The following is a 25,092-nucleotide window of genomic DNA, read 5'->3' as shown; positions in this document are numbered from 1 at the left end:
CATCAGCTGTGGAGGTCTTCCTTGGCCTGCCAGTTCTATTGTGATTAGTAAGCTCGGCAGTGCTCTCTTTCTTCTTAATGATGTTCCAAAAGTTGATTTTGGTAAGCCTAAGGTTTGGTTGATGTCTCTTACAGTTTTATTCTTCTTTCTCAGTCTCATAATGGCTTCTTTGACACAACATTGGCACAACTTTGGTCCTCATGTTGATAAACAGCAATAACAGTTTCTAAATGTGATGGAAAGACTGGAGGAAAGTCTAGGTGCTAAGAGCTCACTTATACCTGCATTAAGGAGGCAATTAAACACACCTGAGCATTTACAAACACCTATGAAGCCATGTGTCCCAAACATTATGGTGCTCTGAAATGGGGGGAAACTAAGTATAAACATAGCTGTGATTTCTACATGGTGAAACCAAAATGTATAAAAATACCCTTTAATAAAATCTGACAATGTGCACTTTAACCCTATGTGAGTTTTTCTACTACAAATCTCAAATTGTGTACAGAGGAAAAAAATAAATAAATGATGGGTTTGTGTCCCAAACATTATGGTGGGCACTGTAACTTCCTGGTTACAGATTGATCAAAACATTGGGTGTAACAATTAACATCTGAGTCTGTCACAAATTATGCATATTGAAATAATTAACTTCAATTCGATCTAAGTTCCATGCACCAACCATAATTGATCAAATCTGACATCATAATCCATTAATATATAGAAATTATTTTCAAGCATGGGTACTTAATACATAAACAAAATTTAGTCTTAGGGATTGAGGCAAGGTGGTGTGGGAGTCGGTGGGTAGTATTGAGACATTTTTTGCCAGGATAGTATATTTATATACCTGGATTAAGTAGACGCCTCAATTTTATTGCCCATGCAGATTGGAGCAACACCGATTATTCTTTTTGAATGTTTAAATTGATGTTTATTCCTTTAAAGAAGGAATTGCCATTGTACTCACTTCTATCCCCAACTAATTTATTCTGTAAATAAAATGAAGTTGGTGTTTTCCACTTAAAGTTTCATTTTAAATGTAGTATATAAGTCAAAGTTGTTTCCAGTTCCAATTTTCCCTTTAAATATGTGATCTATGTGGATAAAAATTGAAGTTTTCCACGGCTGATTTGCACAATGATTAAGATTATTGCAGAGATGATACATGTAAAGAAAAATGAATAAATTGAAATTGACTGACCAATCTGCAAAGATCTATGGTAACAGAGCCTTATATTCTTGTCAATATAATGGACCATTAAACTTATTTGGAGTCCTTTCGTTTCTTCTCTCTATAGGTTTGCCAGGCAAGAGAATGCTTCTGTTCCCTGTTATGAAAATTCCAACATATCCTGTTCCCCTTTACTCCTTTTTCAGCTAATTACTGTATTAGAAGCGTAATAATAGCAAAAACAAAAAGTGAGCATTAGGAGAAAAAATTGCTTTTTTAAAATTAAATTTCTTTTGAAAATGTTGTATGAAGCAAATTATTTGTAAAATAATTTTCCTATCTTTTTGATTTTAACAAAAAGGCTTAGTTCATTAAAACTTGAAGATGTACTGTGAAATGTTACCTCATTCTCAGAATATAACTTAATCCAGCCTTCTGTGGTAGAAAGTAATAAAATTTCAAAAAAAACCTCACCAACATTTTAATTGAATTATCATAGCTTCTTAATAATTTTATGGAAGCTTATTTGTGAAGGATGTATAGATTATAGATCTTTGATCACAAATAAACACTTTCTGTTTCAGAACCAGCCAGCGTATTGCCTGTTTTCTAAATCTCTTTTATGTAGTAAAGCCTTAACCCAGTATTGTGCATATGCTCTGTACTGGCCATCATTTGTGTAATAAATGTTACATTCCTCACTCAAATTCTGTCATTTAGCCATTTAAAATTTAAATTTGGTTATTGCAAAATGCTAAAGTTAATCCAAATTAATGACCGCGTTTTATACAAATGATGGAAGCTGCAAACAAGTTAATATACCTACAGCTTTCTTAAGATATTGGTATGAAGCATGTGCTAAAATTGGTTTAAGGCTGTGTTGCCTCCATAATCTCATATATTTGGTTCTTGTGGCCTTTTTTCATAAGTTACCTGAGATGCACCTTAACTCTGCATTAGTTGCTCCTAAGTAGACAGGTTTTTAATTAATGAGCCGTAATACAAAATAAACATTAAAAAAATCTTTGCTATGGATCTTTTTCTCACTGCACAAAATGAAGAATCTGAAGCAGCAACAAGGTCCCCATGGATACTCGCTACTTAATTGTCCCAATTCTTGTTGAGTGCTGCTATTTTTTTTAAACAGTGATACGTTTCACCCACGGTCCATCATTCTTCCATCATTGTCAAACCTAACAGAAATTCGGATGCTTGTGTTTATATAAGTTTTAACCAATATTTATTACCCCAACATCCTTTTTGTGTATATGCATGCCTGCTGTGGAAATGATTATGCCACTTTTGTAGGTTTTGAGAATTATTTTAAGCTCATCCTCGATTACACCACTTTCTTCTTAAGATTAAGGTACCAATGAATTTGCTTCAGGTTGATACTTGAGATGGACATCTTTCTTTAAAATGTTATGCATATCTTGAACTGTGTTAAGGATGGAAGTCAATGATAACAGTTTATTCAATCCTCAGACTGATTTTAACTCGAATTGACCATTGTTGTCTGATATTGAACATTAGGGTTGAAGGATTTTGAAGGAACATAAAGCATTAAATTTCTCACCCAAGTATAATCTTTCTGCTAATAAAATCTGAAAGGTTGACGTGTATTTTTTCTCATTGTTAAATAGTATCTGAGCACATGGCACTTATTGTTTGGAGAATGTACAATTATAGAACTATAAAGCACGGAACGAGACTAATTGGCCCACCATACCTATGCAGAGCCATCAAATTAGTCCGTCCTCCTGTTTATCCCCAAAGACTGACAATTCCCACAACTATTGATCCACCTCCTTTGGAAGATATCAAATTCAATTTAATTACTCTTTCAAACAATGCGTACAAGATTGTCCTAACATCAGCCATTTAAAAAAATCTCTTTTGTTTCTGAATGTTTTGCTTTAGATTTGCAATGTTGCTGACTCTTCTGCCACCACAAATATATTTTACATATCAACTGTTCTTGATCGTCGCTATTAAACTTTCCTCCAAGCTTGCTGCTGGAAAGTCCCCATTATTGGTAGTGTTGATGTAAATCTCTTTAAAAGCAGTACAGAAGCATTTACATCCTGGAGCTTGTTCTGCATTCAATTTGTTTCTGCCTGATAGGTATCAAAATTCTTTCCAGCCACTTTGCCTGCTTCATATGTCTCAATACATCTGTCTGGCAACAATCTATCAATCTCAAATTTAAAGTACCCCAGCTGGGACCTTTCCGATTACATAAAAATGCTTAGTTATCGATATTGTGTATGTTTCTTCCTTTCATAAAGTTATGTAATCCCACGTGCATTTTCACCAGTAACATTTTTGTAATAAATGCAGCTAATCTCCCCATCTCAGCATTAAAATTGTACTATTTTGTTCATACTGCATCACATTCTACTTGTACATTGTTTTATTGTCCTGTGTTAAATTGCATCCTCTGTGTTTGACCAATTCACCAGCCTGTCCTGAAATCTGTTACTGCCCTTTTCATTGTTTACTACATATACATTTCGTATCATCTAAAAACTTTAAAATCAGTCCCCTTATACCCAGGTTCAGGTGTTTATATCGATCCCCAAGCAGCACAATTCAACAATTCAAGACAGTCCTGTTTCTGTTTCTTAGCTAACCTTGTATCTTCTAAGGTCATTGATGTCATTTTTTGAACAGCAAGCCATTCATTCTATAAAGGAAATTTTACATCTTTCCATAAACCAAATAATCTGCAATAACTTGGTAAACTACTGAAAATGAAATTGCATCATTGCTCGTAGTAACATCTTAATGCATTAGCACTATCAGTGCTGTTAAAGTGGAAGCTTCACTGCTCTGTCATTACGTTGATGTTGGCTCTTGACATTTGAGTACTGCCAATAACATGCTATTGAATTTTCATCGGTTGTCAGCCTGCCGGTTGCAAGTCTGCTTGCTGCCTGTATTCTGTGAAGCTAAAACAACTGTATTCTAACTTGCTGAAGGCAGAAATCTTAAGCAATGGATCAAATCCTCATTGGGGATCTCCACTTTTTAGCATGGTGCCTACGAGGATTGTAGGGAAATTGTTACTTCTGCACAGTGATAAATTGATTATATTTCAGAGCATTTAGTAGGTGAATGATTTATGTTTGATGATCATGCAGTTGTCTAATTTACTGGCAAACGACCCACAAAACAGATCAGAACACGGATAATCAACAATCAAAGATGTTTTAATTTGCAGAGAAATAGATGGAAGACAAAGTAAATGTGACAGGGTGGAAACCAAGAAAGGGCAATGATTCTTAATTGTAGCTGATCTGTCTGCAGAAGATCTAGACAGGAGATGAATGAGAAGAGGAGAGACAAACAATTATAATCCTGGAATTGTGAAGATGCAAATAATTGCCAATGCGGAAAATCTGAAGTAAAAGAGTATACTGGAAGTACTGTGTAGATTAAGCGACTTCTGTGAAGCTGAAAGTTGCAGATCGATTACATTTCACTACAATCTGCTATCAACTGGACGAGGATCATTATCCAAATTTGAATTCAGTTTTTAGTGTTGAGGATTTTAATATGTCTTGTCAGAAATTAGCTGCTATTCCTTGAGTTTGTGGTAGCTTTGTTATAACACTGAGAGTAGCTAAAGATAGCAAGGTCAGAGTGGAAGTTGGATGGAAAATTAAAGGGAAGGCAATTGGAAGTTCAAGATCACCCTTGTGGACTGAAAAATGGTGTTCTGCAAAGCAATCATCAAATTAGTGTTTGGGTTCTCTCAAATTGAGGAGATCATAGTGTACACCAAATTGGAAGAAGTACAAGTGAATCACGCATTCAGCTGGAAAGAGTATTTGGGTGTCTGGATGTTGAGAAAAGAATAGGTAAAGGAATAGATGTAAACCTGACAATAAATACAGAAAATGCTGTAATATTCAGCAAGTCGGACAGCTTCTGTGAAGAGAGAAAATTAGTTAATGCTTCAGTTCGATAGACATTGATTGCTAATCTACGTCATGAAATTGAGAAAGAAATGAGAAAAGTAAATGACAGCAAAGGTAATGAAATTTTCACTGGGTCACTTTTTCATCTTCACCAACACACAGCCACTTCATAAAGCAGCACCTATGCAACTGGAGGAAATATATCAGTTGCTATTTTATGTCTGCCCCCCAGCCATTAGGAAACCCAAGCACACCTTCCAAGTCGAGAAGCAATCACTTGCATCCTGTCAATTTAATGTACTGCATTGAGTGTTCACCATGCTTGGAATGGAGGAACCAAACACAAATTGGGTGACTGCTATGCCGATCACTTCTGTCCTTCCTTGAAGGGCGTCTCTGAGCTTCCGGTTTTGATGAAAAATCATCAACCTGTAATGTTGACGTTGTTTTTTCAATCTCCTCAAATGCTGACTGACCTGTGCATCATTACAGTATTTTCTATTATTTCAAATTTCCAGCAACACAAGTGTTTTGTATCTCACACATTCAGCATTGATTTTTTTTTTTTTCCTTCACTGTCCTCATTTTTCTTTTATTTACACCTCTTCCACGTACTCAGTTGCGATAAACAATCTTTCACCTTTTTCTCTCAGCTTACATTATCACCACTTGCTTTATTCAACATCCTTGAGCGGACATCCCGTTATTCATACTACCTCTACACCCTCTGGCCAACATAAGCGTGTCTAATTTCTGACCTTTTCTTTTGCTTATAGTCAACTTGAAACATTAACTCTACACAAAAGCTGTCTGTCCAGTTGTATTTTATTTCTATTGTCAGATTTATAGCTTCTGCCCTTGGACCTTATTTTCTAATTTTATTTTTAAATCAACAACTTCACTACAAAATGCTTTAAAAGCTCCGCTCAATTATGAGGATAGAGTCGCAGCAGTTATCTTGTTATCCCCTCTTGCTGAAAATCTGGTCCAGTGGTTTGGCAAGTTGCAACAGTGACATAGAACGTAGAAAAGGACAGCACAGCAACAGGCCCTTTGGCCCGCAATGTCTGTGTGGAACATGGTGTCATAAACTAATCGCATCTGCCTGCATATGACCCATATCCCTTCATTCCCTGCATATACATGTGCCTATCTAAAAGCCTCTTAAACATCACCATCATATGTGCCTCCACCACCACTCCTGGTGGCATGTTCTAGGTACCCACTGCTCTCTGAAAAAAAAACCTGCTCCACACTTTTTAAAGTTTTCCCTTTCACTTCAAACCTATGACCTCAGCCATGATCAGCATGGCAGTGCTGGCTCGAAGGGCCGAATGGCTTACTCCTGCACCTATTGTCTATTGTCTAGTCTTTGTCATTTCCACCCTGAGAAAAAGGTTGTTGGCACAAATTTTATTTTGTATTTAATTTGTCAACCTTGTTTTATGGCAACTCAAAGAAGATAATTTACGCCATTGTTGTCTTAATGCCAAGGAGACTTAGTTCATGATTGTTTTCTTTATTCTGCAGTAAAGGTCTGTAGAAAAAGTCAGGCTTTATTCAGAGTTAAATAAGGACATCACAGCATAGTTAATAAACTGATTTTCTTCTGAATTATGAGATAATTCATCAAAAGGCACCTCCGGTTACACCCATAAAAAGGCATAATTAATTGAAAGAATAATTACAATGCTCCTTTGCACAATCTCCAACAACCATTGGCAATGACTGGAGCACCAATGATAAATGACATAACTAAAAATAAATAATCTCCTGCAACATGAATTTAGAAAGGAAAATAGATTACTTAGCAGTGCCTCTAAGATTGTGCTATCATAATGTCATAAGGAATAGGTGTAGAATTAGGCCATTCGGCCCATCAAGTCTACTCCGCCATTCAATCATTGCTGATCTATTTCTACTGCCTTTTCCTCATAACCTCTAATCAAGAATTTAATCTATCTCAGCCTTAAAAATATCCACTGACGACCTCCACAGCTTTCTGCGGCACAGAATTTCACAGATTCACCACCCTCTGACTAAAGAAATTTCTCCTCATCTCCTTCCTAAAAGAACGTCCTTTAATTCTGAGGCTATGACCTCCAGTTCTAGACTCTCCCACTAGTGGAAGCCTCTCTACATCCACTCTATCCAAGCCTTTCACTATTCTGTATGTTTCAATGAGGTACCCCCTCATTCTTCTCAAACTCCAGCGAATACAGGCCCTGTGCCAACAAACGCTCATCATAGGTTAACCTACTCATTCCTGGGATCATTCTTGTAAACCTCCTCTAGACCCTGTCCAGAGGCAGCGCATCCTTCCTCAGATATGGTGCCCAAAATTGCTCACAATATTCCAAACGCGGCCTTACCAGCGACACGTAGAGCCTCAACATTACATGCCTGTTTTTGTATACAAGCCCTCGAAATAAATGCTAGCATTGGCTTTGCTTTCTTTACTACCGATTCGACTTGCAAATTAACTTTTTTGGGAATCCTGCACCAGCACTCCCAAGTGCCTTTGCACCTACGATTTCTGGATTCTCCCCATTTTAGTAAATAGTCTATGCCTTTATTCCTATTACCAAAATGCATGACTCCACACTTCGTTACACTATATATATCCCACCTGCCACTTCTCTGCCCACTCTCCCAACCTGTCCAAGTCCTTCTGCAGAGTCCCTGCTTTCTCTACACTAACTGCCCCTCCACCTATTTTTGTATCATCCACAAACTTTGCCACAAAGCTTTCAATCCTCTCGTCCAAATAATTAATATACAACGTGAAGAGCAGTGGCCCCAGCACCGACCCATGCGGAACTCCACTTGTCACTTGAAACCAACCAGAAAAAGTCCCCATTATTGCCACTCTTTGGCTTCTGCCATTCAACCAACCTGCTATCCATGCTTGTATCTGCCCTTTGATACCATGGGCTCTCATCTTCCAAAGCAGCTTAATGTGTGGCACCTTATCAAAGGCTTTCTGGAAATCTATGTGAACAGCATCTATTGACTCTCCTTTGTCTGTCCTCATATTTACTTCTTCAAAGAATTCCAGCAAATTTGTCAAGCAAGACCTCTCCTTCACAAAGCCATGCTGGATATCTGGATGAATCCAGTATTAGGAAACAGGATAATAGGTCAGAAGAATGTATTGGTGAAGGAATGGTGTTGCAAGAAAGGTTTTAGATTTCCGAATCACTGAAACTATTTTGGGGGAAGTTGGGATCATACAAGCTAGAAGGCGTACATCTGAACCAGCGTGAGTCCAACATCCTTGCAGGAACGTTCGCTAGTGAGGTTAGGGAGCGTTTAAGCTCCTTTGACAACATACAGATGTACAACAGTGAGTGGTAAAATTTTGGGTTGTGCAGGGGAAGATGCAATCAAATATAACCGGAAAAGCAAGTCAGGCCAGTGGGCAGCGTAAGTGCTCTCATGATATGCATTAATCCAACCACTTGAATCTCCCAGATATTAGAGGCAAGGGACCAAGTGAGAGTAGATGGGGTTGGTATGGATGGGTACTCAATAATCAGCATTACAATTGTGGGCTAGAGAAGGTGTTTCTGTGCTCCAAGACTCAAATAACTATGGATTCTCTTTCAAATTTATTTTAGTCCCCTCAATTATTTTGACATATTGCTTTAAAATATGCTATCCAAGGGTTATCTAAGTGCGCCATAAAGCTTTCAATGAACTGCATAAATAATTGTAATTTAATTCAATTGTTTTAAAGTCCCTTGAGATTTAATGATGTCTGACACAAAAACTCCTCAATAACATAGAAACATAGACATAGAAATTAGGTGCAGGAGTAGGCCATTCGGCCCTTCGAGCCTGCACCGCCATTCAATATGATCATGGCTGATCATCCAACTCAGTATCCCGTACCTGCCTTCTCTCCATACCCTCTGATCCACTTAGCCACAAGGGCCACATCTAACTCCCTCTTAAATATAGCCAATGAACTGGCCTCAACTACCCTCTGTGGCAGAGAGTTCCAGAGATTCACCACTCTCTGTGTGAAAAATGTTTTTCTCATCTCGGTCTTCAAGGATTTCCCCCTTATCCTTAAGCTGTGACCCCTTGTCCTGGACTTCCCCAACATCGGGAACAATCTTCCTGCATCTAGCCTGTCCAACCCCTTAAGAATTTTGTACGTTTCTATAAGATCCCCTCTCAATCTCCTAAATTCTAGAGAGTATAAACCAAGTCTATCCAGTCTTTCTTCATAAGACAGTCCTGACATCCCAGGAATCAGTCTGGTGAACCTTCTCTGCACTCCCTCTATGGCAATAATGTCCTTCCTCAGATTTGGAGACCAAAACTGTACGCAATACTCCAGGTGTGGTCTCACCAAGACCCTGTACAACTGCAGTAGAATCTCCCTGCTCCTATACTCAAATCCTTTTGCTATGAAAGCTAACATACCATTCACTTTCTTCACTGCCTGCTGCATCTGCATGCCTACTTTCAATGACTGGTGTATCATGACACCCAGGTCTCGCTGCATCTCCCCTTTTCCTAATCGGCCACCATTTAGATAATAGTCTGCTTTCCTGTTTTTGCCACCAAAATGGATAACCTCACATTTATCCACATTATAACGTTATTCTGCTCCTAACATTAGAAGGGTTATTCAACATTTTCTGTTTCATTTTCATGTTACGTTGTTAGTAATCTGAAAAAATATAATTTTCTTTGGAAGAGTGATAAGAACTCTTTCTCCTCCACTTTGCCAAAAGGATTGACTTTTAAATTATAATGGATATCATAGTTCCTTGACTTTTCTAAATTGATGTAATATTTATTTAAAGAGGGGTGAACAGAGGTGAACTTAATTATTCAGCAAAGTTTATTGTTCATTGTGTATAATCTAATTTTGTTATAAATCTAAATCTGATAGATGTAAAGTTAACCCAAATTGCTTTTGTTGGTCAAAAGTATTTGGGAGTAATCCAGGTAAGTAAATAATATAACTGCACCTATCTTCCTTCAGTTATGTTAACGATAGATCCCCAGACTCCGTTGTTGGAAAACACAACATTATTGTTCTTTGTTATGGTTATTGCTTACATGTGCAGTCAAAGTTATAAATGTAAATTTTTTTTGTCCTATTGATTTATTTTAACTGTCGTAGCAGTTCATAACACAGTGCCGCATTAAAACTGGATTTGTACAATTTATGGCCCAGTGTTTTGTACATCTGGAACCCCAATTTTCCCCTCCAGTCAGACAACAATGAAATTCTAATCTGGTCAGTAGATAAAAAGTGGGATCAAGACTATTTGATGATTCTGTGTTGGCCTATGAATTATTGAGCCATGTATGACTTTAGTTCTATAGATAATGACAAAACGTAATCAGATTCACACCAAAAAGAAGGGGGGTTAATCTGAGATCTATTGATGCCGTTTATACGGAATGGAACTAGTTTCATTCAGTATTGACATTCAGATATCTTCAATGCGTAGTGAGAGGGCAGTTGGAGTTTGGTTTACCTGACTTCTATTTGTTATCATTGGCTTCTTCCTTTACACACTAGTGGTGGTTGGAGGAAAGGAGGATTGATGAGGTGTGAATAGTAGTGCTGACCACCATCTAAAAATATTAGGTATCTTAAGTCTTGTGTATGTCTGTGTCCAGCATGATGGATGTATTCTCAATGACGATGAGTACCAGAAAAGTATTGTAAAACATAATCTGATTGAAAATCCATTTTGTGTTGGTAGCTTGAAAGCTCTCTGGGAAAGTAGGCTTTATAAAACAGGTATGACCTAACTAATGTCAAGTGGACCAATTACATGCAATTAAGGTTTTTAATTTTGTTTAATATATTTTGTAGTTATACATTTAATGTCTGACTTTTTTCCCTCTAATAATAAACTGTAAACACTTCAGCAGCAGAGTAGACCCAGAGTCTTTGGTTATTTGCATCACATCCTTTTCCAGTAACTCACTGGCGTAATTTAGATAAATGCCATATTTTCTGATTATGTCCAAGGACCAAAATCAAAACTGTTTCCTCCTTTAATAGACCTGAGTTGGCTGTTATGTGTGCATCACATTTGAAAGCCTGAAAATATCATTGTTGGTATTTTGAGAACATGCCATTTATTTCTCTTTGAGTTTATTTTGTTTTTCTTGTCCGTGGATGAATAAGATAGTTGTTTCCAGTAAACTTGTGCAAGTCGATTCTGGTACATTTTTGCATTAACCATGACCAACTTTAAAAAAAAAAAAAATGCCATTGAGGTTAATTTATAAGTTCCAAGTTGATGGTTGTTTTATATTTCTACATACAGGGTTTTGTTTGGTTTCCCCCATTATCTGATTCCCAGAAATATGATATGCAGGGATTTTAATATCTGACAATGCCCCATTTGCAATGAAAATTCCACATACAGCTAAAGGAGCAGATAAATGTAAACACTAATCAAACAGCCTCACTGCAGTAATGATTAATGTGCGGTTTTGCTTCTCTGCTCTTTTCCTTACTGTAGGTGGTTTTTTCATTGACAATCCCTATTACCAGCCTCGAGCCATCGCACCTTTTATTATTCACTTGGGTCCTCAGGATTTCGTCTCTGACTTCTAGAACCATCAGGTTGAGATTTGAACACTTACTTTTTTGTCATGTCAGTCCAGCTGTGGGCTAGGGGAAATAAAACAAGACTGTTTCAAGGTCGTATTCCTGATTAGCCCTTGCAAAAATAGCAGCCTTTGATATAGTAGCTTGCTATTAAATTAGAATTTAAATGTTCAAACCAAAATCACGAGCATTATTTGTCAACTATCCCATACATTAGCAATTTGAACTATACAATAAAATTGTTTTTCTTTCAATACCACCAATTTTAATATGCACCAATCCTGTGCCATTCCATTGAAGATTACACTTATGGTCATCATACATATTTTGCTTTGGATCGGGTAAAATCTGTTGTAAATTTGACTTATTTTGTCTGCTGGTTATTTACTTAATAGGTTCAACAATTTGATTTTAAAATGTATGCCACTAAGGCTTTGAGAAACCACAGGATTATCAGTCTTAAGTATAATGCAAGATAAAGTAACTGAATCGATCCATTATTACAAACCAGTGAGCATTCTCTATTAAGGATGTATTAAAGATTTCCTTCAAAAAAAATGTTTTTCCTTGCATTGCTAACAAAACTATAACTTGAAATCATTTCTAAAATTATGGTGACTGGGCATTGTTTAATATAAGCATATGAATGCCTTGTTGTTAACAAGAATGTTGAAATCAGATAAAGGGTATTTGAAAAAAATGAGATTATCCATAGTATGGCTGATGAATGAATGCTCAAACACAAATCAGCTGAGACTAATATTTAAAATATGAACAGTGCTTGAAATGCTTTCATGAGTACTTTATTTATTTGCTAACTGAGTTGTATTTATTCTACATCCCTTCAAAATATTAGAACTATAAATGCCAATGAAAATATGTGGTTACTTACAATTATATTCATCTGCAAATATGCAATTGAAGAACAATGATCCATTTATCATTTTGTGACTGTGATCTAATGGTTCACACATTCACCTCCTAAGTCAGAAGGTTTAGGGTTCAATTCCTAGCCCAAATACCCCAATGCAGCGTCGCTCTCCTGTGCAGTACTGATGGAGTTCAATGTTGTAAGGGATACTGTCCTTCTGATGCAATGTTAAACCAAGACTCTATCTGATCTCTCAGCTGGGAGATCTTGTAAAGTAAACCCTGATATCCTACTAAAGTTTATTTCTCATTTGCATGCTAAGCAGGTGATACGGACACTATCACATTGCAATTTTTAAAAATATTTATTTTCTGATCTGGGTTTCATCGACAAGACCAGCGGTTGTGTCCATCCCTAATTGTCCTTGAGAAGGTTATGGTGAACAACCTTCTTGAACTGCTATAATCCTCATGGAAGTATTCTTATAGTAATGCTGGGTAGGAAGTATCAGGATTTGGACCCAGTGCTGATGAAGGACCAGCAATAAATGTCCGAGTAACTTGAAGACGATGATGTACTTGTGCACCCGCGACCCCTTTGCTTCTTCGTGGTATAGGGGAGAAGGGAGATACTGTTTGACCAGTCTGGGCAAATAATTGCAATGTCGATTATACATGGCACACACTATCACTGGCGCTTCGTGCTGCAGAGAGAATAAATGTTCAGGGTGGTTGATGGAGTGCCAGTAAAATTAGCTGCTTTATCCTGGATGGTGTCGATCTTTCTGAGTGTTATTCGCTGCATTGGTGACCCAGAATTTGTGGAAATAGAAGAGACTACAGAAACTGGAATCTTGAGTATAATACAAACTGCTGGAGAACTCAGTCAAATAGCATCAGTGAGGGAAATGTTCAGAAGACATTTTGGGTCGGGGCCCTTATAGGGCAAAAACTTGTTTATGGATACAGTTTGATTTAGATTTGTTGGAAAGTTAGGCAGAAGAGAGATATATGGAATTTAACTCAGAGTGATGTCCTTTGGAAGATCCACAATTCTGGTAACACATAAAAGTAAACGGCAGGGATCTCTAAGCAATGTGACCCCAGTGTCCATAGCTCCCTGAAACTGATGGTACATGTGGATAGGATAGACAAGGTGTTTGGGATGCTTGGCTTCATAGGCTGAGGCATTGAGTAAAATAATTGGATGTCATGTTGCAGTTGTGCAAAACGTTGGTTAGACTGCACTTGGTGTAAAGTGTGCAATTCTGGTCCCAACATGACTGGAAGAATGTTATAGAGAGAGTAGGAGACATTCACTGTGGTGGTGCCTAGAATGGAAAGTTTGGGCAGACTGTTTATTCTGACTGAAATGTAGGAGACTAAGGGGTGATCTTTTAATAAAATTATGAGTAGCATGGATAGGAAAGATGGCCAGACCCTATTTCCCAGGGAGGGCTAGTCTAAAACCAAGGGCATTGATTTAAGGTTAAAGGGAAGAAATTTGAAGGGTCTGAGGGGAAAGTTTTCCACGCTGAGTGTGGTAAATTTCTGAATCAAGTGGAGGTGGGAGAGGCAGGTATAATGCAATGTTTAAAAGGCATCTGGGCAGATAGTAGATTAGGGAGGGCATAGAGGGAAGCAAATCTAATGTGGGCAAATCGTTTTTGTGTACATAGGCATCACAATTGGCATGGACTTGCTGGACCAAAATCTGCAGTGTCCATGCCTATGATTCTATGATAATATGACAAAGTAATTGCTTGTTAGCATTGTCAATGATTCATTCTATCACTTATCTGACGATCAAGAGTAGAAGATGCATACTATTAGTCAGATTGGATTTGTCTTCCTGGTAAATGCCAGTGTTGGAACTTTACTGGAAGGTCTTGGCTGACAGTTTGGCTGAGCACAGGTTTGCAAGCTGGGATGTTGACTGGTCTCGTAGCTTGGCTGTATCCAATGCTCTCAATGTTCTTGATGGCACATGGCGTGCTTGGAATTGGCTGGAGACTGGCTTTTGTGATGGCAGGGATCTGAGGAGGAGGCTGAGGCAAACTCAGTACCTCTGGCTGAACATGGTTGCAAATGCTTCAAACTTTTCTCTCCCGTCCTACGCACCACCATTGTTGCGGATGTACCACCGCCTCCTGGTTATTGCTTAGTTGTCCGCAACTATACGTGACTCGATGTGGCGGGACAGAAAATATTTGATCTGACCCGTTTGTGAGATCATTTAACTCTATTTATTGAAAGCTGTTTTTGGTGTTTAGATGCAACTTGTCTTGTTCTGTAGTTTCATTAAGTTGGCAGCTCAGTAGTAGAACTGGTGCTGCTCTTGGCAAACACTTCTGCCTTCCCTATTGAACCATGGTTAATGCCCCAGCGATTGTAGTGGTAGAGTGATGAATGCTGTGACTTGAAGCTACAGATTGTGGTAATGCACATTTTTTGCTGTACCTGATCATCGACAATGTTTCTTGAATGCCCACTTTTAAGCTATCCCACTGTGCACTCCTGCAGTGTCTCACAACATGACAAAGACAAGCCTTGAAATGAATTCAGAACTTTGTCTCCACAGGTACTGTGTGATGATCACTTCAATTAGGTTTATTATTGTCATATGTAGCAAGGTATAGTGAAAAGCTTTGTTCTCCATGCTATCCAAACGGATCAGATGTACCATACATAGTTACAATTAGTTCAAACTCAAGTACAATAGATAGAGCAAAGGGGTAGATACAGAGTGCATATTATAGTTCTCAGCATTGTAACACATCATTTCCATAGTCCAATGTCCTTAATGGGGTAGGAATGAATCGAACAGTACACTAGCTTATTGAAGAACCGTTCAGAAGCCTGTTAACAGAGGCTGTTCCTGAGTCTGGTGGTGCATGCCTTCAAGCTTCTGTACCTTCTGCTAGACGGGAGCAGGGAGAAGAAGGAATGACCATGGTGGGACATGTCGTTGACTATGTTGTCTGCTTTCCCAAGGTAGCATGAAGTGTAGATGGAGACAATGGTGAGCGGTCTGTGTGATGGATTGGGCTATATCTATAACTCTGCAATTTCATATGGACTTGCGCAGAGCTATTCCCAAGCCGTGATGGAACCCGGTAGTATGGTTTCTATCATGCATCTGTAGAAGTTACTGGAAAAATGCTGAATTTCCTCAGAAAGTAGGGGCGTCTGTGTGCCTTCATGGCTGTCAAATCAATGTGGTTGGTCCATGACAGATTATTAGCAATATTAACGCCAAGGAAATTAAAGCTCCCAGCCATTTCCACTCCTGCACCTGATTGAGGCACATACAGCATCATGCTTCCTAAAGGCAATAAGTAGCTCCTTTCATCTTGCTGACATTGAGGGAGAGGTTATTGTCCAGACACCAAGTCAGTAAAGTTATGGATGTTTGCATCTGCCACTGTTAAAACCCTGTCCCACGGTACGAGTTCATTCCAAGAGTTCTCCCGAGTTTGCCCTGATTCGAACTCGGAGATTTACGGTAATGGCCACTCGTCGGTACTCGGGGCTCTCGTGGACATTTTTCATCATGTTGAAAAATCTTCACGAGTCTTCCCGTGCTTACCTGCCGTTACCGAGTCTTCCCGAGTACCTGCCGTTAGCGCTAAGAGACGTCCCCGAGCTCCGACGTACCCGCTACGTTCATTCCGTGCTTACCATAAGTTTGATTTTTTTTAAACTCGGGAGAGCTCTTGGAATGAACTCGCACCGTGAGACAGGGCTATTGGATTGTTGAGGACAAGTAGACTTATCCATGTATTGGTCCCTTCACTACCTGGTGCAGATGCATCTGGCAGCTGTATACATACATACTCGGCCAGCTCAGTCAGTGGTGGACTACCATTGCCACCTTTGCTGATGCACATTGAGTGCCCTTACCCCAGAATACATTCTGTGCCTGAGGTGCTTCAGCATTTCGTCCAAGTGTCGCTCAACGTGGAGGACCACTGATTTATTAGATAAGGAAGGGAATTAGATTGTAATTGGTAAAAGGATATCATTCCCACATTCGAGCTGAAGCCATGAGATGTCATGGTGCCTGGAGTTGTTTTTGGGAGATTTCTTTTGTATAATTGGCTACGGCATTCTTTTCATTATACTGTACATCTTTTTCACTTCAGATAATACTTCAGTGGCTCTCAAAACTTTGAAGGAAACATTAAAGCACTGTCTAATCGCAAGCATTTTTCTCTTTCATTCCATCTCTGTATTATCCTTGCTTGTCATCTTAGCTTTGGGAATGAATTTAGATTTTTTACACACGCTTTCTAGTATAAGTGGCGAATCAGAAATGTTCTACTTTCTTTTCACCTGAGTGAACATTACAATTTTTTAACTTTGGTTTTGTCGAGGAAATAAATGAAATAATAGACTGGGAAAGCAGCAATAGCATCCCACGCAAATAATTTTCCTGAAAATATCAATCAGTTCTGGTCAATGATGGAGAGCCCTACCTGAACATAAGACTTAGCTGACATTCAACTGTGGGAAATGTATTTAATGACACCATTAATAATTCTGTGCTGCTTCAGATTATCTTCCTTCCATCCCAATGCTTCTGCCTTGACTGAGAATGTGAACTCTTATGATTGTTCACCATATCAAATTTAGCCACATTTCTACCTTCTCTTGAAAGTGTTGTGGACTGCTAGTTACAATAGTTCATAAAAATCCATCTGGAATTTCAATTTCAACTAACCGCTTCACAAATTATTTTATTTTTCACTTACATGTTTCACGAATGGCGTCTCTATTTTCTCGCTGAGGCCGACTTAGAATACTTCCGTTCAGTCTCTTTGTTTTAATGTTTACCAGATATTGGATTTTGATTAATTGATGCCAATGACACTGCCTTGCTTTCAATGTTTCATGACATTAATTTGTAGAACCTTCGCTCTAAGCAGCAAATGTGAACAAGGATGACCCGATACTGTAGACAGTTTTTTAGGAAGACAGGAACTATTTCAAACTAAGATGCAAGATACTGCAGATGTCACAAGGAACTGCAGATACTGGAGTCTTGAGCAAAACACAGGCTGTTGGAGGACCCAGAGGGTCATTTGTGAAGGGGGGGGAAAAAACAGATGATGTTTCAGGTCAGGACTGAAGAAGGGTTCCAACCCGAAACATCGTTGAGTTCTTCCAGGTTTGAGGGTTGAATATTTGAATGCCCTTCAGTGGCTTTGCCTCATTGGAACATTGCCCCATTGTCTACCTTTGCTGAGAGTTCTTCTGAACAATCCTTCTAAAAGCTAGGGTATTGTCCGATTCACATTGATCCCATTATGGGCATTGGTCCTTTGTCTCTGGAACTGATGTGTTACAATGCTGTGAACTATATACACAGCACTCTGTATCTTCCCTTTTGATCTATCCATTGTACCCAAGTGAGTTGATTCTATTTATATATGGTATATCTGATCTTTTTGGATACTGTGCAAAACAACGTTTTTCACTGTACCTCAGTATACATGACAATAATAAACCTAAACCTTAAACTAAGGTAGATCCTGAAATGTGGAAAGCGACTCATCTAATCCAGGATCTCACAGTAGCATTTATTGTTGGAGGAGGACTGCGTTGTGTACTGGGATCAGAATAAAAATGGACTATTGCCCTGAGGATGTTGAATGAAAACCCATCCTTTTGTACACAAAACCTATCAGTGATGACCAGGGGGTCGGTTCTGAGAGTGCACAATATGCTAGTGATAGTGATGTACTGTAATTGGGGACTGGTTAGAATGATGTGGTTCTGGAAAGGTGGTTTCAAAAGTCAGACAATTTATCGATCACCACTTGAAATGACTTCATTCCAGCTCGAAGCTTGGTGGAGATGAGATTCTTTAGATTTTATTTTAGTCTTTACGGATATAGCGCAGAAACAGGCCATTTGGCCTACCGAGTCCGTACTAGCCAACCAGCGATCACTCCATACACTAACACTATCCTACACACTAGGGACCAAACTCACCAAACTGACCAAATGCTGGTTAATTTACAACTTAACAATGTCAATTAACCTACAAACCTGTACAGTATGTCTTTGGCGTGTGGGAGGAAACCGGAGCATACAGTCACAGGGAGAGCATACATACACCGTACGGACACCATAATCAGGATTGAATCCTCGTCTGGTGCTGTAAAGCAGCAACTCTACCGCCTTATTCAGCAAGGAAAGTTGGTGAGAGACACGGATGACACAGCCTCGATCTCAATCTGGGCTCTAGTGAATTGGTTGCGTAGGATTGTGTGTAGGAAAGAACTGCAGAAGCTGGTTTAAATCGAAGGTAGACACAAAAAGCTGGAGTAATTCAGCGGAACAGGCAGCATCTCTGGAGAGAAGGAATGGGTGACCTTCCGGAGATGCTGCCTGTTCCGCTGAGTTACTCCAGCTTTTTGTGTCTGCTTAGGATCATGGTTGGCATGCCATAATGTTGCAACGCCAGTACATCAGTACAACAGGCTAGTTATTGTTGCTAACACACGCTGAAGAACGCTTCGAATTTTAGGTTTAATGCCCCGAATTAATGTGGTATGATGCATATGATATCACCACATTGATACTGATGGAGCACAGAACGACATGGTGTAGCTGAGGTAGAGTTGCTGCCTTACAGCGTCAGCGACCTGGGTTTGATCCTGATGACAGGTGCTGTCTGTACGGAGTTTGCAGGTTCTTCCTGTGACCACATGGGTTTTCTCCAGGTGCTCCGGTTTCCTCCCACACTCCAAAGATATGCAGGTTTATTAATTTCTGCAAATTGTCTCTAGTGTGTAGGATAGAACTAGTGTATGCGTGATCACTAGTCGGAGCAGACTCGGTGGGCCAAAGGGCCTGTTTCCACACTGTGTCTAAAATAAAATAAATTAAACTAAGCACCCTGTTTTCAAGACCTGCATACAACCTACCAGAACTATCCAGCGGCATGAAGTGCCCAAGTTGTCATGTGTGAGTCCAGCACCAGATTACTGAACTTCATGTGACATGCCCGAGTTCTATCAGCTATGTTTTTCATAATGTATTTCTTGGCATTCTTCCAATTCTCTTGAGTGCAAACGTGCACTTTACACAGCGGGGCACTCCCCCGCCAGACACTAATCCATCCACATTATGTTGGAGATTGAATTTTGCCCAAATCCTCCTGCACTGCAGATCATAATAATCAATAGCAGTTCGCAAATATTATTTTTGATTGGGTGTGTGGGGCATGTGAGCAGAATATAATATAGCAGTACCTCAAAATGCAGATGTTCCAAATTCTATACCGTGTTTTCTTTACAGTTCAGTTTAATTTATTGTCACGTGTACCGAGGTACAGTGAAAAGCTTTTGTTCCAGCTTACCTAATCATGCCACATGTGTAATTTGATAATGTTTTACTTAAATTGTCAACATTCTGTTTATTATAAAAAGAACTGGAGAAGTTTTGCTTCCAGATTTCGGTCGCAAATGAATTATTTTCATCTTTCGTAAGTCATTCCAACTTTGTTCGTAGGTACACACAAAGTTATATAAAAATAATTGACCAACCACATTGCATTTTCCAAATGGTTTCTTTCATTCTTTCTTCCTTGAATGTCATCAGGTATACTTTGAATGTGCTTTGAAACTTTGCCCAGCCACCTTAATCTGGTTTGTGCAATAATCTGTTATAATTGAACACTTCTCAGTTGTAAACTAAAGCACAATTCTAATTCAGCAATACTTCTCTCAGGGTAATAAAGGGATTTGAAAGATTGGCCATTGACTTCTGGCTTTCAACATCCCTACCAAGTAAATTGAATTTTCAAATGCATAAAATCAGGTCAGATAATTAACAAACTCTTCCAGAATGATTACCATTGTAGCTATGTGATATTTAACTTTTTATTTATTCCTGAATATAATTTCAGGGAAGTAATTTTAAAACCTCATAGCTTGTTATTTGAAGTTATAGGAGTTGTACTCCATGTTATATGTAATGATGTGCAAGTATTATCAGATAAAACAATGACAGGAAACTAACCATGGACTTAAAGCCAGGACAAAAAAACGTCTTGATACAGCCATTTTAATGTGTTAATATCCTGAGTGTTGTATAAAAACAAGAAGGCAATAATTAGATTATGAGCATATATGAAATTATGTATAGTGTATATTTTTTGTGTGTGTGATTTTTGTCACAAATATTAGTGCAACAAATGCAGCCTGCAATTGCAATTTATAAAACAAAATACCACAATTTAAATCTGTTGGTAGTTGCATTGTGAATATTTTTGAGAGTTATGCTAAGGAAATTAACCGTAAATGTACTTTCACTTGAATGAATTCTGTCCTCAGCGAAGCATCATAATTGTTGAAATATAATGTATCGGAACTTTGAATGGAAACTTTATCTCCATTGACATTGCACCATTCTGTAAAAATGCTAAATTATCAATATTTACATAACACTTAAATGTGTTACTGGTTTGAGACTACAATTTTAAAATACTGTTGCTTTTTTGAAATGCTTTTTGTTGCTTTGGCATAATGGTTTACTGAACTGTTTCAATATTTTAAAGTGAATTCTTATCAAGGAGATTAATCACATTACAATCTGTAGCTTTTTGGAGCAATAATAAATACCAGTACATAGCAAAATATGGTTTTAATTTACCTTGAAAAATATTGCCTATGCTGCTGTGAAGTGATGTATCACTTTGATAATGTGTCAAAGGAGCGCACTTGCAGATTAATTTCAAAGATTGGAGCCTTTGATGGAGATTGATTGAATGTTACAGCATGGAAGCAGGCCCTTTGGTCCACTGAATCCACGCTGACTGGCCACTGATCATCCGTTCACACTCATTCTACATTATCCCACTTTCTCATCCGCTCCCTACACAATAGGGGCAATGTGCAGAATAGGGCCAATTAACAAACAAACTAGCACATTATTGGGATTTGTTTTGTTTTTTTAATTTTATTTATTAGAAGTAAGTACAATACAGTGGTGCCTTTTTTCAGGTGCCAAATATATGTTGACATGTTACATTCTATGTACAACTTCATTTTTTTTTTTTTTTTTAAAGAAATGAGAGAGAGAAAGATAATAGAGAGTAGAAAAAGGCATAGTGTGTGTAAAAAGAGAGAGAGAGTGAGGAAGAAAAGTAAGAAAGAAAAAAGAGCAAAAGAGAGAGTAGCAAATGGGAGATAGGAGATAGGAGCTGAGTATTTGTATTCTTCACCATATTTCACCCAGACCTGACACAGTTGGTTTTTACGATTCTGTTGCACCACATGCATCCAAGAAGTCAATAAATGGAGACCAACTTGTTAAGAATTGGTCTGGTTTATCTATTGGGAGGAATTCGGAGAACGTGGAGGAAACCCACGCGATCTCGGGGGCAAGGTGCAAAAAAGAGAGCACCCAAGGTCAGAATTGAACCTGGATCTGACGCTGTGAGGCTGTGGCTCTACCAGCTGTGCCACTGTACCGATTTCCAAATGAGTCATCCAACCTTACACTCAGCCCCACTATCAAAGAGGGAACCTGAGAGAAAATGGAGAGATTCTCAGATTCCAGAATAAAATCGAATACAATTACATTCACTTACACTGATCACCTAGATTTCATCTTAAATAATAATAAATAGTGGCAACTGTTATAAAGTACCGTGGTTCTAAAGCATGATGGACAAGCATGTAGCTTTGCACTTAATTGAGAGAGACACAATCAAATGGATGGGTTGAGACGGTCACACACATTCTTTATCAGTTGCTAACCAAGATAAATGGATCACATCTGAGCCCGCTTCCACTACCCTTTACTAGTAAGTGGTACATAAACAATCAAACTAAGCCTGAAAAAGCACAAGTGAAACCATATGTGGAAAGTTTTTAAATATAGATGATGAGTAAACATTGAGCAGTGTGTGTACAGTGCAGACTTCACCACATGACAACTTGCATATTTAACAATTTGTTGGATAGAGCTGCACTTTTATAAATAAGATGAAACAGATTTATTAACTTAGAATGTGAATTGAACGTAGATGGAAACATCAATAAATTGTTCTGAACTGACTACTCTGGGTAATTTTAACTATTTCATGGATTCTTTACAGAGATGCACCTTATTTTCCAGCATTCCCATTGGACTTTAGATCAAATAAATAAAACAATTAATGCATGGGGCGACACAGTGGCATAGCAGTAGAGTTGCTACCTTACAGTGCCAGAGACCCGGGTTTGATCCTAACTACATGTGCAGTCTGTACGGAGTTTATACGTTCTCCCTGAGACTGTGTGGGTTTTCTCCGGGTGCCCCGGTTTCCACCCACACTACAAAGACTTTGCAAGTTTGTAGGTCAATTGACTTCGGTAAAATTGTAAATTTTACACTAGCGTCTGTGCGGGGTGATCGCTGGTTGGCCCGAAGGTCCTGTTTCCACACAGTATCTCTAAAGTCTCAAGTATAGTTGTAAATTTGAAACTAATTTGTTAGTTTTATTTTGAGATCACTCTAAATGGAGGAATTTAACTATTAACCAAAGTATATAATTTTCTGGTGGCAATACAATATTGTCAACTTGTACATGCGTGTATTGTAATAAAGTGCATTCACTGTGCAATGAATGGGATTTTATTTTTTACAAACACAATGTGCTGGGGTAACTCAGCAGGTCGGTCAGGCAGCATCTCTGGAGGATGTGAATAGGTGACATTTTGGGCCAGGGCACATTGTAACTGATCTCAGCATCATGTTTGTAGTTTGGATGGTTTCCATCCACTTGTTGCTATTTACAAAAAGAAATTATGAGATGTACGTTAGTGCCAATTTTCCACTGGTATTAGTATGAAATTTGATTTATCTTCCAGATTAAGAAATTCAATTTACTGATCTTTATAAATAGCTATATTTTTATATCATGATCTTTATCCCGACTGATTTGTCATCCAGCAGCCGCTCCTTGTTTTATTTTATTTTTATTTACCTGTATGTTATAAAATGTAACTCCTTTCTCACTGATATTTTTATTTGAATCTCACACTTCTCCCAAGTACAGAATACAATTGAAGTAGGAGATGGAGACGGATCCATCCAGCCTGGCATCTAATTGTTGCCAATATTCCCTGAGAGAGTGTACGTTGTTCTATGATAGCAAAGCAAAAACTAATAGTTCACTTTTAAACATCAAGAATTCTTGTTTTGTTCCAGTCCATTTAAACGGCTGTTCAATCTTTAATCACCCTTTACAAAATCTCATTTGGCTATGTAGGTTTTCCATTTGGAATCTACACTAAATAACTGATTGCTTGCAAAATGCATTTACTCCCCTGTAGTCTCAAGTCATGGATGCCCCAGGATGTACAATTACTCCTTGAAACCCTGGACTGAGTGTTGGAATTAATCTACTAACGCGCCAATGAATCATCTTCAATACCCTGTTAATTTCTCTGATGTAATGAATCTGTGAAATGTGGTCATTGTAGTTGCACAGCTGGTTGAGCTGCTGCCTCACAGAGCCAGCGACGTGGGTGCTGTTTGTGTGGAGTTTGTAAAATAAAACGAGAGCGGAGCAACTGCTGGATGACAAATAACAGTTGAGAGAAAGATCATGTGTAAAACTATAGCTATTTATACAGATCACTAAATTGGATAACGTAATCTGGAAGATTAATCAAATTTCACACTGATATTGGCACGTTTTCCCTGTGACTGCATGAAATTTCTCACATCCTAAAGACATGCGGGGTTTGTAGGTTAAAGAGCCTGTCCCACTTGGGATGGCGTGCATTACGCGCGCATGGTGCGTGGTGATGTAGGCAGTGATGCGCGGTGCCCCAGGATTTTGGGATTCACAAAATCTTCGTGCGCCACCTACGTGACACGCAAAAGACGCCCAAGTGGGACAGTCCCTTAATTGGCCTCTGTAGATTGCCCCTAGTGTGTGACATGGATGCAAAAGTGGGATAACAGAACTTGGAGGGCTGAAGGACTTGTTTCCATGCTGTATCTCCAAACTAAAATGTAATACTAAATCAGGCACAATTATAAAAATGTTTCATGCAGTTTACTTCCCCTGTTATGCCAACCATTTTCCTTAAATTCTCCACAACCTGAAGATTGGGTTTAATTTGATCGCTCCATTAAATACCATTTGTGAATTTGTGGTGTCCCACACCCCTTTATTTTTGGCAGCACCTTTTTGCATTTTGACTTTATTTATGTGATATTTTCCACTTTTCTCTACATTAGTGCAGACAGTCAGAACCTATTCCCCAGGGTGGAAATGTCAAGGACCAAAGGGCATAGCGTTGAGGTGGGAGGGGCAAAGTTTAAAGGAGATGTGTGGGGTGAGTTTGTTACTCCTAGTGTGGTGAATGCCTGGGACGTGGTGTCAGGGGTGGTGGTGAAGGCAGATATAATAGGAGAATTTAAAAGGCTTTTAGATAGACACATGAATATGGAGAAATATGGATAGCATGCAGGCAGAGGAAATTAGTATAACTTGGCATCCTGTTCAGCACTGACATTGT

At 38.6% G+C, this 25,092-nt stretch overlaps 1 protein-coding gene across 5 annotated transcripts in view; it reads left to right on the top strand.

Moving 5' to 3' along the window:
- Positions 1–15,218, top strand: part of LOC116990793 (spermatid perinuclear RNA binding protein) — a 129,244-nt gene extending 114,026 nt beyond the window's left edge. For 2 of the 5 annotated variants that reach the window (XM_033048758.1, XM_033048759.1), the window contains exon 19: positions 11,604–15,217. In XM_033048758.1, coding sequence (XP_032904649.1) covers positions 11,604–11,698 — 95 coding nt within the window. In that variant the 3' untranslated portion in view covers positions 11,699–15,217. Of the gene's footprint in view, positions 1–1,301; positions 1,764–11,603 lie in introns of those variants that run through there. The other 3 variants (XM_033048760.1, XM_033048763.1, XM_033048761.1) reach the window with 2 other exon arrangements.
- The last annotated feature ends 9,874 nt before the right edge of the window (positions 15,219–25,092 follow it).

The sequence above is a fragment of the Amblyraja radiata genome, chromosome 32, assembly GCF_010909765.2.
Source record: "Amblyraja radiata isolate CabotCenter1 chromosome 32, sAmbRad1.1.pri, whole genome shotgun sequence".
Classification (NCBI taxonomy): Eukaryota; Metazoa; Chordata; class Chondrichthyes; order Rajiformes; family Rajidae; genus Amblyraja; species Amblyraja radiata.
Note: the sequence above shows the minus strand (reverse complement) of the source record. Positions and strands in the feature narration are given on the sequence as shown.